Source organism: Arachis hypogaea, chromosome 16, assembly GCF_003086295.3.
Source record: "Arachis hypogaea cultivar Tifrunner chromosome 16, arahy.Tifrunner.gnm2.J5K5, whole genome shotgun sequence".
Classification (NCBI taxonomy): Eukaryota; Viridiplantae; Streptophyta; class Magnoliopsida; order Fabales; family Fabaceae; genus Arachis; species Arachis hypogaea.
The window spans coordinates 145084343-145108336 of NC_092051.1; the positions used below are offsets into that span (position 1 = coordinate 145084343).

The 23994-nt window shown below is 34.6% G+C and overlaps 2 protein-coding genes across 2 annotated transcripts; one reads left to right on the forward strand and one right to left on the reverse strand.

Annotated features, from left to right (window-relative positions):
* The first annotated feature begins 3741 nt into the window (after positions 1–3741).
* LOC112805918 (uncharacterized) lies at positions 3742–4737 on the forward strand. Its single transcript, XM_025848238.1, has 2 exons — positions 3742–3846; positions 3949–4737. The coding sequence occupies exons 1-2, from the start codon at positions 3742–3744 to the stop codon at positions 4735–4737; spliced, it is 894 nt and encodes a 297-aa protein (XP_025704023.1).
* A 10666-nt stretch (positions 4738–15403) lies between these two features.
* On the reverse strand, positions 15404–20340 carry LOC112697529 (uncharacterized). Its single transcript, XM_025750753.3, has 10 exons — positions 19997–20340; positions 19652–19790; positions 19409–19524; positions 18491–18668; positions 18219–18390; positions 17949–18060; positions 17709–17853; positions 17443–17588; positions 17059–17231; positions 15404–16872 (listed from the first exon to the last, which is right to left on the reverse strand). Exons 5-10 carry the CDS (start codon positions 18351–18353, stop codon positions 16846–16848), a joined length of 738 nt encoding a protein of 245 aa, XP_025606538.1. The 5' UTR covers positions 18354–18390; positions 18491–18668; positions 19409–19524; positions 19652–19790; positions 19997–20340; the 3' UTR covers positions 15404–16845.
* Between the last annotated feature and the right edge of the window lie 3654 nt (positions 20341–23994).

Consider the following 23994-nt stretch of genomic DNA (forward strand, 5'->3'; position numbering starts at 1 on the left):
ATATCCGTAATTTTTAGATCAGATTCGGATAAATACCGCAGATATGCGGATCGAATCCGATGTATGAACATCCCTACAGTATTTTCTATGAAAATAAAAAATAATATAAAAGCACAAACAAATATAAAGATATTTCATCATATTTTTAGACCATTATACTATACATTCTATTATTTTAATTTTAGGATTTTATTTATCAATGTTTTTACAATTTAAACTTTGGAGTATTTATTTGTGATCTTAGGCTCTTAGTATAAATCATGATCACTTTTTGCAAATAATATCTATTTTAATAGTTTGCTTACTTTATAAAGTATAATATTACCCTTAAAGCTAAGTTGAAGAAAATGTTAATTATTTAAAAAGTTTAGTTGATATATTTGAAGATCTAAAATTTTATATTGATGATAGTTATATTATTGTATTTTCTCAAAATTTATATAAAATTAATGCTTATATATTCAATAATTACTATATTAAAAAAAATTTATAGATGCTACAAATTTTAAAAAGTTATCTTTGAAAAGTATCTCTTACTTTTAAAAGTCACAAGTATAAACACATGAACTTTTGATTTATCAAACGCAAAACGAGGTTCTTATACTTTTGAAAAACAGAAGCATCTCTTCAAAGAGTTTTACCAAACTAAGCCTAAGTCCGTTCAAAATGATATCTTCAAAAATTTCACAAATACAAAATCAAATTATTAAAATAAGTATTATGTTACATTATCATATGTTCAAATTCTTTATGTGATAACAAATGGATCTAGACAAGAGATTGTTAATGCATCAATTGATTCCTTTTATCTATGGTATGAATATAAGTTACTAACTTTAATTCAGAATATGAGATTAAGGTCTTTAATAGAAGATGAAAGCATGATAGAACAAAAAAATGTATATAAAAGATCCTTAATTTGAAAAATAGAAAGCTTGCACATTTAAAAAATAAATACAATGTAGTACTTATACTACCTGACCTCTCAATTATAAATTTTGATGACTCAATTTATATAATTGTTGAATTAAGCATGTTTAATCAATACACGATTTAAAATTATTAATTACATCATTGTGATCATATTTCTAAACTCAATAAATATATACGAAAAACATATTATTATCTAATTTCTATGTATTCTTTTTATATTTTTGTTATTAATTTTACAAATTCAATCACCCACTCGCGCGTATGCGCGGGCCTCTTGCTAGTTATTATGTAAAAGTTACTTTAAAAGTAATAATGAAGTAAAATTTTAAATTTTTAGTTTGACTACATGTAAAATAAATTTCTTTGATAGAATAAGAAGTATAAACTAAAACACGAGATTGAAAAATATATACAGATTAATATCAACAACATAAAATATTAGTGTTTTTTTTTTCTAACATAAAATAACTTGAAAAAAAAAAACAAAGGCTCATATATACATTTATTACTTAGCTTAAAGAGTCATTTATATTATTTATATGAATTATTTTTTTTTTTAATCCTATTATACTTTACATATCATTGCAAGTAATGCATTTATCATTTTTTTTTCTTTCTTATTTTGAAATTAGTCGCAATAATCTTTGTAATTTTTAATAAATTTAATATTAATATAATATAATATAAATGAATTTTATATATACAGTCAAATTACTCTTTAATATTGACAACAATTTAGAAGACTCTCTTAATTACGTCTAATATTAAACTCTTTAATTATACATTTCATTTATTTCTTACTTTTTCATTTGTTCAATATTATTTATGTAAACCAACGAGCTATAGCTCAAATAGTATAATATTTTCATATTCACTTAGAAGTTGCGGATTTGAGTCTTACTCCTAACTTAAAAAAAAATCACCCATATAAAATGATAAAATATTTTAATATATGATGCAAATTTTGTTTTTATCAAACTAAAGCATTTTGTAGTGTTTTAAAGCTCAATTTATCTTTGGAGCACTAGTCTACTCTATGAGCCATTACAAAAAATAATAGCTTAAATATCACGTGTATTAGAGATGAGTATGTCTGAAAAAAGCTCTGCTAGAATTTTTACTTAAGAGGACGACCTAGTACAGAAAAGCACCAAAAAAGTCAAAACTCGAGGAGAGGTGGATCTTAATCAACCATCAGAGATTATGAAAATTATCCCACATGAGAAAAATACGTCCATAGCCATGAAGGGATCATACAAGGACACACTGTTGACTAGCCCTGGAATTGAAGAAGACCATATCACCTCGCTCGACATGGAAGATGATGACCCTAACCCTGAGGATAAGTGGTATAGAGATGATGATGATCGAGAGAATGCTGATAAACCATTCAACCCTTGTCCCACAATCTCTGTATCTAAGGAGGAATTTGAAGAGTGGTCTAAACCATGGAAGAATGCCCTCCTGGCCAAAGTGCTGGGTAAACATGCCACGTTCGCGTTCATGGAGCAACGACTCCACAGAAATTGGGAGAAGAAAGGTAAGATTTATGTTATTTATATGAATCATGACTATTTTTTGGTTCATTTTTCAGATGAGGATGATTACGCGCATGCGCTTATGGAAGGTCCCTGGATGACTGCCGGCCATTATCTCATCGTGCAAAGATGGAGGCCTTTTTTCCTAACCGGATCCACAGAGGTTAGAAAGATCGCCGCCTGGATTCGCATTCCAAACCTTCCGATCGAGCTTTATAACCACCGATTTCTCTGGAGGGTTGGCTCAACCATGGGACATATGCTCAAGGTTGACCGCACTACCTCAATCCACTTGAGGAAAAAGTTTGCCCGTATATGTGTTGAGATCAACCTGGCAAAACAACTAGTGCCCCGAATATCTGTGCTTGGCTGTGAGCTAAACCTTGAATATGAAGGTTTGTACCAAATTTGTTTCTCTTGCGGCAAATATGGTCATAGATAAGAGAAATGTATGGAAAACAGTGCTAACAGTGGTGCCCATATGGAAGAAAACCGCGCCGGAGATAATCCGCAAGGTGAGGTGCCAGCCGACAGTGTTGGAGATGAAAATGGAAGGTCCACAGACCCACAAAATCACCGCAATTATAGCAATGGAAAATCCAACCCTGACTTTGGGCCTTGGATGTTGGTAAAAAGATACAATAATAGAAAGAAACCCCAAATAGGACAAAGGCAATCTCATGCCAATCAAGACGCGATCACTATCTATAGCACTAAAGAAGGAAACTCTCCAAAAGGAAATAATTCCAATTCGGGATCCCGATTTGCTATATTGCATGAAGAAAATCCGGGAAATGTACAGGAGAGTGCGAATGAATTGAAAGTGGGCTAGGAGACATTAGAAAAAGATGGGTCATAATTAAACCAAGCCCAAGTTGTAAGCGGTAAAACCCAATTACAAAAAAGGGTCATCAAACCGGGCACTGGAAAAACCCACAGAACCAAAGAAAATCTGCTCCTCCCCCTCAAAGACCATGGTCGAACCGGGTAGGAAAGAAAACAATGGTAAGAACAAATTCAAAGTTTCAGAGCCCTCTACAACTAATCCTAAAGGGTCAGAATTCTCTATGAAAGCAGTGAAAAGAAAGGAAAAAAATTAGAGTTTGAAGGTATGGAAATGGTTGTCAATGAATACATGAAAAGGATGGAGTGAGACCGACGGGAAGCCCTCGATGTTGTGACGGAAACTCGAACAAATTGGGAGGGGCATGTGGTAAGAGAAAAATTGCTCTTTAACCCCGATAAGCAATAGTAACTTCCAGATGCACTCATGGGGAATGCAGAGCACAGGGGTAACCAAGTGAAACAGCTTGATGTCACCATGGTTGATGCCGGTGGTGGTGAAATTTTGGACGCATCATCCTCTCGGGACCAGGTGGGTCCACTGTCGGGGGCCTGTATCCGCAAGTGAGCCTGGCTGTATGGCTTTTCCTCCCGCTCAAATTCTGATGATGAACATCATTAGCTGGAACTGCAGGGGGTAGGCAATAAAGCCTTCCCTTCACTTATCGGTGATCTGCGTCATGAGTATAGAGCTAATTGGTTCTTTCTCTTAGAAACCCATGTGTGTGGTACCCGAGGTAACCAAATTAGGGATAAGATGGGCTTTGACAAATCATTCGTAGTGGATGCAGTGGGTCATGCTGGAGAAATTTGGTGTCTTTGGGATTCCTCTGTTTGGAGCGTGGATGTGCTAGAGCATGATACACAATTCGTGCACCTAAGAGTCTCTGGTAATAACTCAACTCCCTGGCTTATTACTGCTGTCTATGGTAGCCCCCAGTGGGTGACAAGAAGATTGTTATGGCACTCCTTTAAATCTTATGCTGCTAATGTTAATCTCTCCTGGTGTTTGTTGGGCGGTTTTAATTCTATGTTACATAACCATGAGAAAAGTGGAGGGGAGTTGAGCAGTAATCAAAGTGACTGTAAAGAGTTTCAGGATTGTGTTTCGACTTGTGGCCTGGTTGAATTGGGGTTTACAGGCTGGACATACACTTGGAAGAAAGGCAATCTTGCAAAGAGGTTAGACAGGGGCTTAAGCAACTTGGACTGGCAAATTGCCTTCCCAGAGACTTTTATAAAACATATGCCCATGCTGAAATCAGACCATTCTCCTATCTGCCTGCAACTCTCTCCCGTTAGCTCACAAAATAGAGGGAGACGACCCTTCCGCTTCTTGTGGCATGGATTACTCACCCTGATTTTGGGAATGCTGTTGATGCGTCTTACAATGTTCAGGACTCCTGGGCTGAGGGCATATTGAACTTCAAGAGCAGGATTAAGGATTGGAATAATTCTGTGTTCGGTGACATATTTAAACGGAAGCATAAAATTCTTAGACGACTTCAAGGTATTAATCGGGAATTAATCGACCTACAAGTCGGCAAACCGAGAAGAATGGAAATGCATTGCAAAAATAACCTAAGTTACGAATAGTTCAAATAAGGAAAATTTGAATAAGTAAGGAATGTCAAAAAGAGATAAAAGAAAGCCATCAAAAGGCAGAAGCTATGTGAAGCCTTTAAAAACCCAAAAACAACTTAGGCAAAACACAACCTGCCTAGATAAGAGGTTTTTTCCATAAGCAAAAAAGATCAAAAGGATTTTTTGAAAAAAACCTAGCAAAGGAAAAATTGCAAAAAAAACATGCACACACCAATTAAACCTCAAACCCTTATCCAAAAAGAGGGTCAACCCTAAAGCACAAATTTTGTTTACGACCATAAAAGAAGCCAGAAAATGTCAGTAACCAACCACCATCAACAAACAAAATATAAAATTGTTTAAAAAACAAGGGGCCCACAGGCGGGCCCCCAAATAGCCAACAATCAATTAGAAGGAAAATCACCACCACCAGAAGGTTGATCAGTAGGGAAAGAAGTCGGAATGGCAACAGGAGAGGATGGAGCAGACTAATCAGGATCTTGAGCGGGAATCTTAAAAGAACTCGGGAGATGGAGTTGCCCCTTACAATGGGGAGACTCAACAATCCTCTGCCTCCGAGTCTTCAAGTCGGAGTCAGTCTTAGGTCGGGGAGGAGAGATAATGGCCCCATCTACTACAATCTTGTCAGGGTCAAGAGGAGAAAGGTCTAAGTCGGGGGTAATAACTTTGACTTGTTCCTTAAAAACCCTCCAAGCCTCCTGCGAACCTTCAGCCACTGAATCCTCCAAGTCCTGGAAAGCCTCTCGACATCCCGCCAGCTTCTTCTTCAAGTCAAGGTTCTCCCCAAAGAACCTGACGTAATTCTGCTCTACCTTCTCCTTAAGGCTCTCTGCCATGGCACACTGGCCTATCATCTTCTTCTCCCTCTCCTGAAGCCGAACCCTCTCCTCGACTTTAACTCGATGACCTCCCCCTTCAGCCTTTCCTCTTCCTCCTTATAAAGGAAAATCCTCCCCTCCAGCTCCTCAACTTTTCGGGTAGAACCCAAATAGCTGAGGGGAATATTTTTCAAAATATCAAGAAGTTTTGTGCATACCCCGGCAGCCCAAACACTCCCTTGAACCATAACATTGAGATGGTTCCAAACGGAGATATCATCCATATCAATATGAGTATGGGAAAAGATGTGATTCCGAACGAATTTGGGACCATCGAAATGAGAACCCCCAGAAGAAGAACCTGAAGTCTTACACCTCTTCTTCTCGGTCTCAAGGGAAGATCGGGCCGGGGGCATGGGAGGAGGAAGAGAAGAAGCAGTAGAAGAAGATACCAAAATGGGGCGAGAAGAGGTCCCCCAAATCACGAGGAGGAGGGGGAGGGGGAAGAGTGCCAGCAGCCCTGGCAGCATCGACTCGGGCCCGAGTCCTCTTCTTGACGTCCTGGACCACTCTGGTAGGAAGAGCTAGAACCTTTCTTCACCATTTCTGAAAAAGAAGAAAACAAAGAATCAATCTACAAATCGGTAGAAGCCGGAAATAACAAATCAGAAGATTACAAGTCAAAAATCAATTATCAACAATAAAGCTACCTAATTGGGTCCGCACAAAATTCGGAGACTCTTGAAGAAATTTTTTGGTGTCCATATAAGGGGCCCTTCCCCAAACTTCTCGGAAGAATCCCACAACAGCCTCCTCAGCCTCGTCCAGGTCATGCAGGCCATACTTCTCCACAAGAGAGGTCTCTAACCAATAAAAGGGAAAATGAGGAGAAGAACTTTGGTCCAGAAAAAAGGGGTGGTGACCCTCTATGGCTTGAACTTTAAAGAAGTTTTAAAAGTCATGAAAGGATTCATCAAAAAGGTTGAAAACTTTCTGACTTTGAATCGCCCAGAAAAAAATCCACTGTTGTTTATTATTTTGCCCACTGAGGGGCTTAGTCATATGAAAGAGATAGAAAAAGATCTTCAAAGAGGTTGGAAAGTCCAGTTCCCAACTGACAAGCTGGTAAATTTTCATAAAACCCCAAGAGTTGGGATGAAGTTGAGTATGAGTAACTAGACAGTGGTTCAGAACCTCTACCTCAAAATCAGAAAAAGGCAAAAATACCCCCAGACGGGTAAAAAGGCTCTCATACATAAAAAAGAAATGGGGTCAGCATCGGTAGCCCTCCCAAAACAAATTCGATCTTCAGGATCCGGGACAATCAACTCATATTTTGGCTCATCCTCATCGAGAACACAAATCCTATGATGGGTACGGAGGTCAGTAAGGTAGTCGGTGTCTACAGAGGGTTCTTCCCCTAGGACAGTAACATCCACCCATCGTGAAAGAGACTCGAGAGAAGACATCTTGGCAGAAATAAGAAGTAGGTAAAAAGACAACGAGACCTACAAAGAGAAAATAAAAGAAAGATCAAACACATGGTTCCTAAAAAGGATCAAAGCAAGCCCCTCAACAAAACAGAGTCACTAGGTCTACAGTCAAACTCGCTATGAAAACTCCTCTAAACAATGCGCGCAAACAAAGACATTCATTAATAAAAGAGGAGAAGAGAAAGAACTGACCTTTGCTTCCGAAGAAGGACAGGTGCGACAGCAAGGAAGAAGTTTTTCTTTCGAAACGGATAGTGTAGGCAAAAAAGTCTTTTCAGAAAAGAAAACAAAGAAAGAGAGTGAAAAGTATTTATGAATACACTAGGGGCAAAACAGTAAAACGAGGCTATCATTAAAGATATGCGCCGTTACCAATGCAACCGCTCCCCACGCATAATTACGGAAACCTCTAACAGACGCGACGTTTGATTAGACACGACTGTTGAGAAATTTGAATCACGTCGGTTCCGAAAAATCACGCCGGTTCCTCACTATGTCGGCTACAAGCCCGAGTTCGAATACTCGAGCCCAACTCATAAGCAAAAGAGGTCGGACTCGAGTAGGGACACTGTTCATACCCTGGCCCAACACTAAGACCGAGGTCCAAATAAGCCAGAAAGGCCCAATCCGTAAGATTGGCCTTCGCATGTAATTGACCTCCCTAGAAGAGGTCGGATTCGACACAGGTTCCACTCTAAGGAAGTAGGGCGCATAGGTTAGTTGGCAGATAGTGCTTATTCAAATAAGTAACTGCCCCTAAAATCTCTCAACCCACTTCCAAGGGTCATATCTCAATTTCCCTAAAATAAAGGGACGGTTATCCTCCTTAAAATGTAGAACTACTCCAACGGTGGTTATTGGTTCACCACTATAAATATACTGACACCCCTCAGGCATCTCTAAGTTCCAATACTCTCTAAACCTGCTTAGGCCCTTGCTGACTTAAGCATCAGTGTGTCTTTGCAGGTACCACCCCCATTCTTTCATACACGCCAGTCGGACGGAGGCCCCTGACACAAACCAAGTCGGAGACTTCCTTCTTCAGACGATTGGGCCAACCCAACGAGTCCAGCTCACTAATTTCCGGTTACCCAACGTAACAAGTAGTAAAAATTTTTCATTTTTTTATTATTGACTCATTTAATTAAATATGGGAACAAAAAACTTCATATGTGAGATAATGGTGTTATAATTTGGGAAATATGGGAGTTCAAAATGCCAACGGGTGTTTTTCAATTTATTCATTTCTAATAATAAATAAAAAATTCAAAAAGTTATTTAAAAAAAAAACATTAATAGGCGTTTTTGACATAAAATAGCATTTTATATCTCCACATATACAAGCTTACTACGACAACAATTTCTCTTCCTCTATCTCCGTCTTCTTCACACTTACAAGACCATAATGAATCAGCCTAAAATTTGTGAGAGCGTAACTCTGCTTCTGTATGTGTTAAAAAAATTGAAGGCTATGGTTAATATTATTGTACGAGTCAATTTTGACTTTTGAATCATCTAATTAAATCTGTTTTCTTTATTATATATACTTAATTAAATAAAAAATTATTATTTATATTTTTAAAATAATATTATGTAATTAATTATACGTATAAAACTGTTTTAGATTGAAAATGTATTAAAATTAAATTTATAATGTATATTATAACAGTAACGTAAAAAATAAGACACATACAGAAATATAGTTAAAATTATAATAAGTTTTAGCCTATTACAGTAAAAGAAAGCCCAATCTTAATTGTTGATATGTACGTAACTGGGAATTAGGATGCAGAAATTTCTCAATGAAAAGACATGAGATCACCAACCTGGTCTCATCTGTGAGTATGAGTCTAAGAAAGCTACTTTTGCAATTTTTTTATTAGTATACTGTACGCTCGAAATAATTGACCATCCATTAAATTAAATTAAATTGTTTGTTTCTTCACTTTTTCATTTGTTTAATTGGCAACAATATGTTGCAGCAGTGCCCTTTCGTGTTTTAATTTAGTTTGTGTTTTTATTTTAATACTTTTATTTCTTAAATTTTATAAAAAAATATTTTTTTATTATAATATTCTAAAAATGAAAATATTTAAAATAAAAATAAAAACGTAAACTAAAAATATATATATATATATTAAATTATTACTTCTTCTATTTAACATGTTGCCAATTAAGTTTTAAATTATGGAAGTAGCTATCGTTATTTAATTAATAAATAATAATGGTTTATTGTCACACTTTATTTATTGTTTTTTTTATCTTAGTTAAATGTTATTTTTTTAACTGTGTCTGAAGATAGTAATATATGTTAAACATGTGCCTAAGAAATTAAAAATCTTTTAGGCTCTAGCTATGAAAAATCAAAGAGAGAGGCTGCTATCCTATATATATAGAGCCAACAGTTGATATACCAACTTCTTACCGGTGATGCAGCTACGCACACAGCATGAACCTTTAATCATGAATTCATCTTTGATAGCTTAAGCGTGAGAAACGAGTTATAATATAATGTAATATAATGTAGTAAATTTATTTTAAATTATAAAAGAATATCTCCATTTATCATGTGGAAATTATGTGATTCCAAGCCTGATATATACATACACTATATATCTATGTAATAATGCAGACACGAAAACAGAATTCCGGTGCAATCTATTCTCAAGAATTTACACCAATTCGATTCCGTTCAAGCTGATGAGTTATTTTGGTGGAAAAATGAATTTCTCCCAAAACACACAAATCTAACCGGCAAGTGCACCGGGTCGCATCAAGTAATAAAACTCACGGGAGTGAGGTCGATCCCACAGGGATTGATGGATCAAGCAACTTTAATGGGTGATTAGTTTAGTCAAGCTAACATTGGTGAATTGTGTGAAGAGTGACCGACAAAAAGTAAATTGCAAGAATTAAAGGTGCAGAAGCTAAATTGGACAGAAACTTAAATGGACAGAAGCTTAAATGACAAGAAATGTAAATTGCAGTGAATGTAAAGGGGAGTGGGTGCTGAAAATTAAATAAAGCAATAGATCAAAGCTTAGAGAAAATTAAACTTGCAGGAAAGTAAATCAGATCATGAACAGAAATGTAAAATGCAGAGCACTTGCAGAAGAATTAAATTGCTTGAAAGTAAATTGAATTCAGTGAGAACAGAAAGCAATGAGAACCAAAGATCGAAATCAAGCTCAATGTAAACTTGCAGCAAAGGAACTTGTAGTAGAGGAGAAATTAAAATTGCAGAAGAAGAACAAGAGAAATCTTAGACCGAGAGGGAAACAGAATTCCTTCTCCCTCAATCCAAGATTTAAAACAGGAAGGAAAACTAAGAGAGAGATCTCTACTACTACTCCTAATGCTCCCTAGTGGAGCCAGCCTCCTTACAAATATGAAAATGATGCCTTATATAGGCTTTACAAAATGGAAATGAAAATGAAATTAAAAACAAATTACAATTAAATGAAATTCCTATTTTATCTATTTCTTGTGCCTTTGAGTGATGATCATTTGGGCCCTTGCTCTTGATGGAATTGGGTTGATAAAGGCCTTGGTTGATTGCTCTTGGAGTTTGAGGAGGCACCGAATTGAACCGGGTTGAGTTTGCAAAAGTTGGACCAAAAGTTGGAGCTAAAGTTAGGGGTCTAACTTTGGCTCCAACTTTTCATAGCAGCCTACAAATCTTGCTGGTATGAACGTTGGTGCCAACGTTAGGGGTCTAACTTTGACCCTAACGTTGGCCTCCCTTATGCACATTTATGGGGCCAACTTTGTCCTCTTGTCATGTTGCCAATTTTATGCCCAATATAGACTATCATATATGGTTGGAAAGCTCTGAATGTCAGCTTTCTAACCCACTTGGAATCACTTCAATTGGACATCTACAACTCAAGTTATGATCATTTGAAGAGGGCATGGTCGCTGGCTTTGGTGTGCAGCGTTTGAGGTAACGTTAGCCCTCAAACGTTGGCGAAAACGCCAGTTCTGGAGGCTCAAATGTATTGTCCACCCCATACTATTATACATTGTTGGAAAGCCCTGGATGTCTACTTTCCAATGCCGTTGGGAGCACATTATTTGGAGCTCTACAGCTCGAGTTATACTCCTTTGAAGGTGCAGAGGTCATTGGCCTCACTGCAGGTTGCCATTATGTTCGTTTATGCACATTGCGGGGCAGTTTTCTCCCTCAATTTTAGTGTCCATCATGCAGTGCCATATATGCTTGGAAAGCTCTTGATTCCTACTTTCCAATGATTCTTGAATCACCTCAATTGGAGCTCCGTAGCTCAAGTTATTCTTGTTGGAAGTATACCCCTTCAAGCTGTTGTGGTGTGTGGCGCCAACGTTAGCCTCCAAGTTAGGGGGCTAACGTTGGCGCAAACGTTGGCCACCCTGGGGTATGGTTCTCATGCCAACGTTAGCCTCCAAGTTAGGGGGCTAACGTTGGCGCAAACGTTGGCTAGCCCTGGGAGGGATTTTCAATTTCCAACGTTAGCCTCCAAGTTAGGGGGCTAACGTTGAAGCTAACTTTTCATCCAAAAGTTTGTCCTCTCTTCCTCCTTGTTTTGAGCCACGCTTTCCTTCCTTTGGGCCACGCTTTTCTTCCTTGGTTTGGTCATGGGTCACGCTTTTAGAAGCGTGGCCTAAGCCTCTAAAGTGTGCTCTAACTTCAAAGTGTGCCCAAAATTCCTCTTTTCTTCTTTTTAGCTTATTTTGTGCTCTTTTTGCTTCTTTTTCTTCTTATTTCCTACAAAGTTTATCAAATCAAAAGATCAAAGAAATGTACCATTTAAGCACCAAAGAATGCAATATTTAAGCACTAATCATAAATTTCTTGTATGAAAAAGCATAGAAAAACATGACATGGTGACATGTCATCACAAGCTACTTCGAATATTGTGCTTTATCACCTTTAATCTGCTGGTGCCAGCGTAATTTATTCTCCTATTAGCTAGAGTCTTGTTTAACAGTTAAATGTCTAACCTCTTTTGAGAGATGGATTTTGTTAGTGAGTATTGTTTCGAAAGTTAAAAGTTAAAACTGGAGTTGTTTTAGACCGGAAGTTGAGGTTTAGATTTTTTTATATTTTTATTCATATATTTACTATAAATATAAAAACTAATTTGATTATACTATTTATAAAATTTTATTACAAATATGAATTGTCATGAAATTATTCATTCCAAAAGTTTAAACTGATAGAAAGAGACAACATATGTTGCCGTTCAAGTTCCTCGTGAGGAGGTGGAAGTGATATCTGCGAGGAATTTTGATGCTTAAGTTAACAAAGGTTTAAGCAGGTTTTTAGTAAATTGAGTCATAAATATACCTATCGGTCGCAGGGAGCACAGGAATAATGCGAGCATGGAAGAAGAAGGTACAACAGCAGTACGACGCGTTGCTTCTTCAAATAGTAGCGATGACGGTGAGGTGCGTTAGTGACAACGTGACAAGAAAAGGAAAGTGAAACAGTTGCAGTAGAAAGAGAAAAAGATAAAATGTGAAAAACTAGGGTTGTGATGAATAAATAAGATGAAATATTTTTTATTTTAATAGGTCTAAAGTACAGTCTATTATTCACGTTATTTATATCCTCTATTATTTATCCAACAAAATTCGTAAATTAGTTAGTCTAAAATTTTATAAACTTTCGACACTTGATTAAAAGAGAATTCATCATTTTCACTTAATTGAATCTGAGTCGATTTAAAAATTTTAGATAAAAAATTAGATTATTTTCATAAATATCATATTTACTCATCTATACATGTAAAATAGATTTCTATTTTTTTACATGTCATTTTTTTATCTCAATTAAATAGTGCATGAGAATTATTTTTGATTATCTTATTTACATTATTAGAGATATAAATAAAAAAATATTTCACTTATGTCAGTTATAAACAAGATAAATATAAATTTCTGTTTACATGTATTTCATTTAAAAAAATAACAAATAGTTATTACTTATCTCATTATGCTATCAATGAGATCAATTTTAATATATGTCATTCGTAATAGCAACGAAATATGTTTATGTTGTGCCTATATACAGTGGCAACAAAATTTTACATATGAGAAGTGTTTCAGTCTAATTCATTAATAATTTGGGTTCGGTCACAAGTCACCGATCTGAATCAGGAGGCGATCCGCGCGACACCTCTCATTCCATAAAAAATTTAGACAGCTAGCAGAAATTTTTAGGCAGGTGGGCCTGATTACAAGGGGCCTATTCGAGTACGGAGTATAAATGGGGAGGGACCTATTTCTCAACAAAGGTACGTTATCCTACTAACCCTAATTGGCCGCCTCTTTATACGGACATTAATTTTAGTATCGGAGTATCCTTGCAGGTGGTCCCACCCGCCGACACGCCAACAAATAGGTCGAACATATCGCTTCAACAGCTCACACTCAGGTCCAGATCTTCTCACTCCCTTGCTCTGTCATTCACATCACCAATCCACCAAACACCCGAACAACTGAACAAAAAGGATTTTTGGTGGAAAGAAAAATTGAGTGAGAGAATGATGAGAAAGAATGAGAAAGACGAGGGTAAAATTAAAGTGGAATAGACTGTGGTAGAACATATCAGATACGCGACGGAGATAAATAGTAAAAATATAAAATATTAACTTCAACTATGTTAAGTATATATACTGAAATGATTTTACTAGAAAACTAATTAGAATGTAGCCAATTTAAAATTAACTAATTGAAAAATAAATTTATTATAAAAATTAATTTTTTATTATCTTAATTTCGAATTTTAAAATTAAAAATAAAAATTATTTTTTAATTAGTTAGTTTTAAGTTGACTACATTTTAATTAATTCTCTAAATTTTTTCATACTACACTACTAGAAGTAGGGCTTTTTGGAACGAAAATCTCAAACTAAATTTATTCCGTCTGAAAAATATACATAGTTATTTCAATACCACTTGTTATTTACTTTGCGCCAAAAATCAAAATTTTATTAAAACCGCCTTTTAATTTCAGGGAATTTCAGTTTTTGAGTGCCTTCTCCCTACTAGTATCACAGCTAGGTTACCTTGCCAAAAACCAAACTTTTTTCAGAACCGTCTTCTTCTCCCTCCTTCTGTGTGTGCTCTGCCTCTGGTCTGTGATTGCCGCTCGTGCTTCGTGCTCCTTCTACGTGCTCTGCCTCTGTTTCCCGCCCGAATTTCAATTCCACGTCGATCGTCTGTTTCTCCTTCATACAACCCCTCCAAAGGCACTCATCTCTTAGCAAGAAATCCAAGATCACACGATTCTCCTTCCACCGCACACATGGAAGACAAACAATGCAGCTTTCTTTGCTTTACCACCATCTTCACCTTCCTCCTCCTCCCCGCCGCCGCAACCACCGCCACCACCGACATTTACCTAATCAGATGCGTCATCATCCTCCTCCAGACCCAAAGTAGTAACTCCTCTGTCCCTCCAGTAAATATCAACTTTCCCATCCCCAAGACCCCTTGGAAGGAAGTAATGAGATATCCCGGAACAATCTTCGACGGCGGGTCCGAACCCTTCCCCTACCCCTTCCCCCCCACACCCTTACCCCCCACCACACCCGTACCGCCGAGATGTTACTACCCGAACCCCAACAACACCTCACTAAATGAGCACAAATTCACGGGAACCGATTTCCTGCGCCCCACATTCTTGCCATACATTGCGGCAATCCAAAATAACTTCCGCCCCTTTGCCCCCGTCTTCATTGTGGCCAACTTTCTTGATTACCGTAACGGCACCAATTTCACGACGCCGTTAGACGTGGTGTTCCCGGCCAATTTCACGATCTTTGCGTCTGCGCCGTCGCCGTTAGACGTGGTGTTCCCGGCCAATTTCACGATCTTTGCGCCTGCGCCGTTAGACGTGGTGTTCCCGGATGCTGTCATGAGTAACATCAGCAATTACTCCCCGAAGGTGTATGCTTTTCTTCTGAATATTGAATTTTAGGGTTAGGTTTTGGTATATTCAATGGTCCGTGAATACTTGAATCTTATGTAGTTTTCAATTGGAATTGTATGTTTGTGTAGACCTATATTCAATTGTGTATGAAAATTGCACAGAGCATTAACAATTCTTTCAAAGACAAACAGATAGTGTATGAACTCTTTTTGTTGAATAGCTTAAAAGCAATGCAATTGTAAACGCATTTTGAAATGATTTGAGAATGTTACAATCTGTTCCAACATTTTATATATTAATTCTAGAAAATGCACATGGCACGGTCATTTGAGAAGCATTAGCAGTAAGTTGTCACTAAGAGTTTAACACCATTAGAAGCTATACAATGATTTTTGAGTAAGTACAGTAAGCTGCAAATACACTTCCAACACCCTTAAGCATTAGTATCTTGGCTTTGGAATACCCAAATAGTGTTCATCCGATGGAGGTTGCGCATCTAAAGTGTAACTGGTACTTGCTTCATCCACCCTGTCGTCCCTAGAGAAGCCAGCTTTTGCAAGCTCCCTTAACATCTTCAGCTCATCATTGATTCCAGTTTTGTGCCCTGTTAGCCATATACCTTCCACTTCTATGTGAGCATTTGTGGCTGCTTTTGAGTTTCTGGGATCTCGTCTTTCAATCACATTGGGGCTAGGTGTATGAGGACTTTGCACAGGAACTACAGTAGCAGTCATGGCACTGACTGGATCCATATAGCCTGCTCTTTTTCTTCTTCCAAGTTCTGTCCCTGAGCTTGCAGGATTAACTGAAAGCTGCTCTGTTTCTGTTTGGGAGAATGTTGATACAACACTCGGCCAATGCTTCTTCGGGAGGAAAGGCAGAATTAGTCCCTTGGCTGCAAGCTTTAATCCATGCCTTAAAGAGTTAGTCTGAGGCTGAGAGTCTTAATAAGGTATTTACCATAGCATATCATTGATTGATAAGCTGTGCAATGAAGGTTAGTAACAGAAGAACTATCATAATTAGTTCCGAAGTTCTGGCTTCAGTTGATTTTGAACCACTTTGAATGACAAATATACCAAACACACCTGCTTCACACAAGAGAGAAACACTTTCCACAACATGGACACTCCTGCTGATGTATGGCTTTATGGTAAATAAGTAAATAAACTGTACTAATGTAATTACCAGAGCAAAAAGGCTTTTACTTGTTTTTTCTGGTGGATAAGCTACAGATATCATTCCCATACCAACTCTTCTTAATAAGTCAAGGATGATATAGTATTGTTGCATGCATCCTAGTACCCTTCTGAAAATGGAATTTTTGTTTTCCTCATTGCTATCTTCTGAGTTGACCCCCTTAATTCTTTCATTCCCGCTTTGGCCGCTTTCGGTCCACTTGGTCATGGTATTTAGTTCATGCTGATCGCCTAGGACTAACGCTGGAGAACCCTTGCAATTATCAAAGAGAATTCCAAAGCCTGAGAGGAAAGAAGATGGTAATCCATCCCTGTAAAACCACTTTCCCGTGGTTGGCTTCCCGACAAAAAGGAACCATAACTTCTTGTACCACACTTCTTGATTAGGTACTTTGTTGAATTCTTTGTACTGGGCAAATTTTCCTGAGTTGATTACAATAATAATAAATAGGGATACTGATAAGATGAATGCTGCAGGGATTGCCAGCAACAACACCCCTGTTATAATTCCTCCCCTTGTTGAACCACCTGCATAAAATTGTAGTTTTGAAAGCTTTTCAAACTTTGCACTTGCATTCATCTTAAATATCCAATTTGTTAGATTTCAGGTGGATGAAATTAGTCATTGCAGAAGCTAGTCTTACCTTTTATTAGGAAAGCATCTGAAAATGTTTGTATTTAAATTATAATTTGATATTGTTATCAATTTCTTACATTTAAATTCATTGATGGATTGGAAGTAGGACAGTTTGCACCTCCCAAAGCAAGTATGTTTATTGCTTCTAGATTCGCAGAGGAAAGCAAAACCATTGCAGCTATCAGTGATGTTGCTATTGTTCCAGCACTCACAAATGAGTACAATGCAATGCATATTGCAGGGGCAGAATCTGAGCATATGATGAGAATTAGAACCATAGATGCAAAATACTCCTAACCTTGTTATTGTTATCCATATAAAATAGAACACGTTCAACCAAAGTTTCGTTGGTTAGAAAGATAAACATGGAAATTTGAGTTTTAATAACAAGTGGAAGTTTGTCTACGAATTATTTCATTATTAGTTAAAAACATGTAAGGAAGGAAAAGAGGTATCCATACAATGCTTGAATACAAGTTGGTTGGATGCCAAATTTTCATTTCCTGAAATATCAGTTACCTTCCCTGCAGGAATGGTAACTGACACTTCATTCTCTGATTCTGCATGGACTGTCAATGAGTACAAAGCTCTGGATAGATCCTGTAACCTACAAGAAAGAAAATGAAGATTTGAGCATTACTTAAACCCCTTAATGACAAGATTTATGATTACTTCATAGGCTTCTTGTTATGCTTGATATGCTTATTGTTACTCTCTCTGAACCTGCCTTGTCAATCTTCCTACCAAGACTTCTATCATAGAGGCGTCAAAGCCAAATACTGGCTTTGTGAACTCGGCAATGATGTTGATGTCAGAATCCCTTGGTCTACTGAGGGAGCTGGTCCTTAGTGCCACACTAGGTCTCATGGAATCTACCAAAACAGACAGTAATAATAAGAATTTGCTTACACCAAAAGCTTCTAAGAGATATCTGCTTTTAGTGTTGTAAGAACATATTGTAGCATACCGAAAAGGAATGTAATCGGAGCAACAGGAGAGACGGGGATGCCTGTTCTTCCAAGTATTGATGTAGCTTGTAATTCAATTGTGATGATCTCAGTTCTGGAGATGTTATTAAGCTACCAAAAAAAGTTTTGCATTACTTCTTTCATCAGCAATATATTGGAATATAATTGCGAGAATTCTGTTGGTTTTCTAACTTTTTCAGCAAATGACTTGTACCAATGTATATGGTAAGAAACCTGAAGTATATCAGATAAACAATATCTTTGCTTACCATGAAAGAAAATCGGCGTGCCTCGTTACTTCTATCATGGAAAGGGGTTAAGATACTGGAGTTAACGTGTAGCGCTCTTAGAATTTGCTCTGTTGAATTTCTTATAGGAATGCTGAAGTCCAAGAAAATTATCATGCAGAAGTCCAAAAATCCACCATTACTGGTCTTCTATCTAAGACATAGGTTTAAATGTATAATGTGAGACCATAACATTGCTTGTTAGGAAAGAAAAGGTTAGCATTTGAAGTTTTGAATTGCAAATAGAACCTTACCAAAGTGAATAATCAAAGTAGAACCATTAGTTCTCATGAACTTGTTTCCAGCCTGGTCAGCACAAATATTCTCCACCATCGAGATCACGGCATGCCCGTACAAATTTTTCGAGGAGAGAATCAGGTCAAGACTATACTTAAAACCTGGTTTGATAATTTGGAATGAAGATGCAACAACCTGGGCAGGACCAGCTATCAGAACCTTACACAATAAATATAGAAATGTCGTAAACTTTTTCAATTTTTTTTTTTTGAGTAAACTACTAAAATAGTACCCGAAAGTTTATGTCGCTTACAAAAAGAATGAAATATGTTAACCATAAATAAGCCTCCAAAAGATTTAAAAATGCTACAAAAAGAACTAGATATTAAATATTAAATATATATTCTAAAAAAGATTTTAGATATCAGATTTTGATACAAATTTTTGCAATTATTATTAAAAAAATAAGATCTTTTCATCTTTAAAATTTGGTAATTTTATGTGAATTTTTTGAAGAAGTTTTTATTATTGTGAATTACCACATTTTTTTGAAAAAAGAATCTAGAGGTCAAATTTTGTTCCAATTTTTTGTGCACCTTCTAAATATTTATTCAAATATTGCAACAAAAATTCATATCAAATGGATAACACATTTGCTAAATACAATTTTTTTGTCACTTACAAAAAATATAATAATTATTTGTTATTTTGTCGCATTTTTAAATAATTGAAGAGCTGTTTTGTCGTAATATCTTTCAAAGATTTTTTTTGTCCGCGGCTGAATCTTTTAAGTACCAAATTTGTAGTTAACTTTTTTTTTCCATTTAAAACAACAAATTATTACTGCCTCCTGTTCAAATTACATGTCCCTTTAGAAAAATTAGATAATGTTATTTTTAGGACAATGCTTTGTTTATCACTAGAAACCAACTTACGTCAGAGTTTGTTGAGTTCTGACATTTGAATCCACCTAATCCAGTGCATAGTTCACTGAATGTAATATCAATTGCTACCCTTTTTCCACTTGTGTATGTCTCTTCACTAGTAATGGCTGCAGTTGGAGGTAATCCATCAGCTAGCCCGCAATTATGGATTTTAGTTAAGCTCAAAATAGGATTAGGAAAGTGCCATTTTTACTTAGAATTTCAAATGATGATAGCAATGTATGTTTAGCTTACCTATGAACCATGAGTAAACTGATGAGTTTCTTTCTCCTTTGTTTGTAGTGACATTGAGAAGAAAATAATGCTCCTGATTTTGTGTCAGGTTCTTCAACACAATGCCATGACCATGGCAAGGGTACGCTTTGCCATCAAGCTGTTCAAGCAAAACACCGCGCCAACAATGAATTCATGTCAAGAATCTTTCTCAAGAATTTGTTTGGTATTTTTTTTCTTAACGACTTTTAAGTCTATTACAAAATTCTTCAGAGACTTACTTATCCTATTTATCTTAGTAAAATATACTTTACAATTCAACCCAAAAGAAAAAAGGTAAGGAAGTTCAAGAAGATAAATGCATACCTCACATTGAAATGAACAGTTATATCTCTTGCAAGCATTGTAACCATCCAAAGTTTCTACTAGGAACTGAAAAACAGCATTAGAAGACCTCGACCGCGGTGGAGGAACACGACTGAAGTGAACATAGATTGTTTTCAGCTGAGATAAACATTGCTGCTACCACCTCAACCATGAATGTAACACTAACAATAGCCCACAGTGGAAGAAACTTGAGAGTTGCCATTGTACTACAATCACATTGAATGCAAAAGTTGAGGGATGAAAAACCAAATAAAACAAAAGAAAAAGAAGCAGCAAAAGGAAGAAAAATATGAATATGAGTGAGGGTTGGAGTAGTACTACATATACATTTATGTGCTCAAAGGCTATATAAATGGAAGAAAATGCAGTAAAAGCTAAAGACAACTACCTTCCAACTATTACTGACAGCGTCATAACTGCTGTTTTAAATACCTCGGTAGTACCTCACATACCTCATTATTAATTTCTTCAACAACATTCAAACTTGGAAGACTTTCTTGTTCTTTTTCTTCCAGCTATAAAAATATTTCATCTACATTGGACTATATTAATTAATTGAACAACGCATGGTACTTGATTGCTTCATTGCTAATTGTACCCAAACCTATATCATATACTTATATCTCCTTAATTGTTTTTTTGATATTCTGGTACATAGAAAGAAGCAAATCAACATGTATGTGGTTAAAATGATATGAAGTGTCTTTCTACATAAAATGAGATGAAGTGTTTGCCTTTCAAACAGTAGGACATAATAAATAATGGGGGTGGCTATACCACCTAAAAATTGTACTTTTTTATTATTTGATAATACTTGTTAATATGAAAGTATAAAAATAATAAATATGATCAAATTAAAACTATTGTCAAATAATTAAAAAATATAATTTTAATTTTAACTACGCTTTTTAAATTATCAAAGTTTTATAACCACCGCAAAATACACCTAATAAAATAAAAAATAAAATCACAGAAAATAGTTACTATACAAAGAGTAGATATTACAATGTAACATAGGTAGGGATGGTAATGCGGGCCGGCCCGCCCCAACCCGCCTCATCCCACCTAGGCCCCGCACCATAAATGAAACGGGCCGGCCTGCGCCCGCCAACTAAAGTGGGTATAAAATGCTAGCCCATTTGACTTTGTTTTTTTTTTCAAAAATAAAATTAATTAAAATTAACTAAAAAATAATAATTAAAAAATTAAATACAAATAAAAAATAGTCAAATTATAATATATTTTTTTAATATTTTTTTTAAATTTTTAACTTCAATAAAATTGTTCAAAATAATATTTGTCAATAGAACCATCTTTATTTTAAAAAATAAGTCACATAATTTGAACATATATACGAAATTGTAAAATAAAATAAATAAAGTCACATAATTGGAACATATATACATAATTTGACGAATTTTTTTAATTCGACAGGTTTCAAATCTTAGCCCGACCCACCTTTTTAGCGGGTTCAGCGAGTCGACCCGACGAATTCGAGCCTTTTAACACCCCTATAATATATATATATATATATATATATATATATATATATATATATATATATATATATATATATATATATATATATTTCTTAATAAAAAGATTATCACATATTTTACTATATAAAGGTAGAGATTTTTTGTTCTAAAAAATATAAAATAAATAAATACAAGAAATATAAGTTTTTTTATTCATTAAAATTAATTATTATACAAACTTTTTTTATAATATTAAAATAATATTTTTAACTACAACATAAAAATATAAATAATTAAAATTTATTTTATATTACTTGATAAATAATTAAATTATTATATTTAAAATTTATTAACTAATTATTTTATTAAATATATTATTATATAATATAATTTTTTATCAAAATATTTGTAAAAGTAAAATTTTATTTAAAACGTTATAGATAATACATGAAAATATTAATATTTTATTTAGGTATGTATTTAAAATTATTTTGTTTATTCTGTTTATTTTTAATTAAAAAAATAAAAAGATTAATATTTTCATGTATTATATATAATATTTTAAATAAATTATATTTTTTAAAAAATTTTATGAAAAATTATACTATATAATAATATCTTTAATAAAAGTAGTTAGTTAATAAATTTTGAATATAATAATCGAATTATTTATCAAGTAATATAAAATAAAATTTTAATGATTTTATATTTTTATGTTATAGTTTAAAATATTATTTTAATATAATTTTTTAATATTATAAAAAAATTAGCATAATAATTAATTTTAATAAATAAAAAATACTCATATATTTTATATTTATATATTTTATATTTAATTATTTAAATATAAAAGATTTTGTTGCCGTTTAAAGTATTGTGTATTAAAATATTGTCATTTAAAGTATTTATTTATGTACTAGGATATTCTATATTTATTAAAGTTCATCAATACTCTTCTTTTATATTAACCTTTGATTTTCATCTAATAAAATCTAATGATCTATATAAGTATGGCTCATTCAATAAGCACATAATTATTGAGCTCGTTTTAGACATACCCTAAAATTCATGTTGCACTGTTTTCTACTCTATATGATTTGTGTTTGATTTGTTTTCGACTCTCTCTAGATTTTATTTTAGATTTTTATTTGAATAATTATTTTCTGTTGTTCAACAAAGAAGCAATTCAAGTCCCCCATTTCCAATATAGTCTAGCTCTCCTTTGGTTTTCTTAGAATTCTCTTTTTTTTTGGGGGGGGGGGGGGGTTTAATTTCTTCTACTCCCAATTTTTCTAGCCATAGAGTATTTGATGAATTTCTCCACTTAGCTAAAGTTTTAATTAACCCTTCAATTTATTTTTTTAAGTTATATATATTTTGGGTGGGGGGCTAGAAGGTTGTTTTCTTTTTTCCTTTTTTGTTTTTGTTCAAAGAAGTTTTCTTGTAAGATATCCGTTATTTTTGTATTGTCTTGTATATATCCTTATATCTAGTTTCTCTCTTTTTTCCATTTTAGATCAGGCCTAATAAGCCCAAAAAAGTTAAGATAGATAAAACAAAAACCGTTTTCGATTTTGACCAAAAATATATAACAGGGCTGCATTAAAAATAAGGAAGCCCAATAAAAAAGAAGGAGTCAAGACCAAAAACAATTAAAAAAGAAATAAAGGTATGCCTATACTTATATTAATTTATTTTTGATGCACTGTCAGTATAATAAAGGTATACCTATACCTGTACCTATATTACACGTGCGTCTAATTATATAATGTCATATTAATAAAAATAATTATCTTTTACATTGACTCCATAAATGATTATCTAAAAAAATAAAAATAATTGCATAACAAATGTATAAAACTCAAAATAAAATATTTTATACTGTCAAAATATTAAAATTAAACTCTACTATATCTATATATGGTATTTCTTTTGGTGTGTATACCTATACCCATAGTATAATATGTCTATATATATTATATAGGCTCAACATTTCAGTTTCACAATTCATTTAGGAAAGAAAAATGGCTCATTTTAAGTGAATATGTTTTCATTGACTGAACTATCACGAATGATTTTCAGCTAAGATGTGGAAGCACGTGACCAAGCAATTAACAATAATAAGAAATAAATCACCTCAACTCTACTCTTTGTAACTGAGAAATGTTATGCTAACAAGTAAAATTTGATGAATATTTAACCAAATGAGAAGAAGAAGAGAGTAAAAAGGAAAAGGTAAAAAACAACACCAACAACTACAAAGCAACATGTTTCTGAGGTTAATTCAGATTTCATTAAATTTCAATTGTACGCCTAGTTTTACGTGGAAATTCCTCACCCTATTTCTGATTTTTTTTTTATTATTTCATATGGATCTGTCAAATAATGATAGATAATTCATAATTCATTTATAAGTGCCTTGCATGCATGCGGCCAAAACGTGATTATCAGTTTCAGTATTTGGTATGATACAAATCTCATGTGCTACTTTAGTAACAT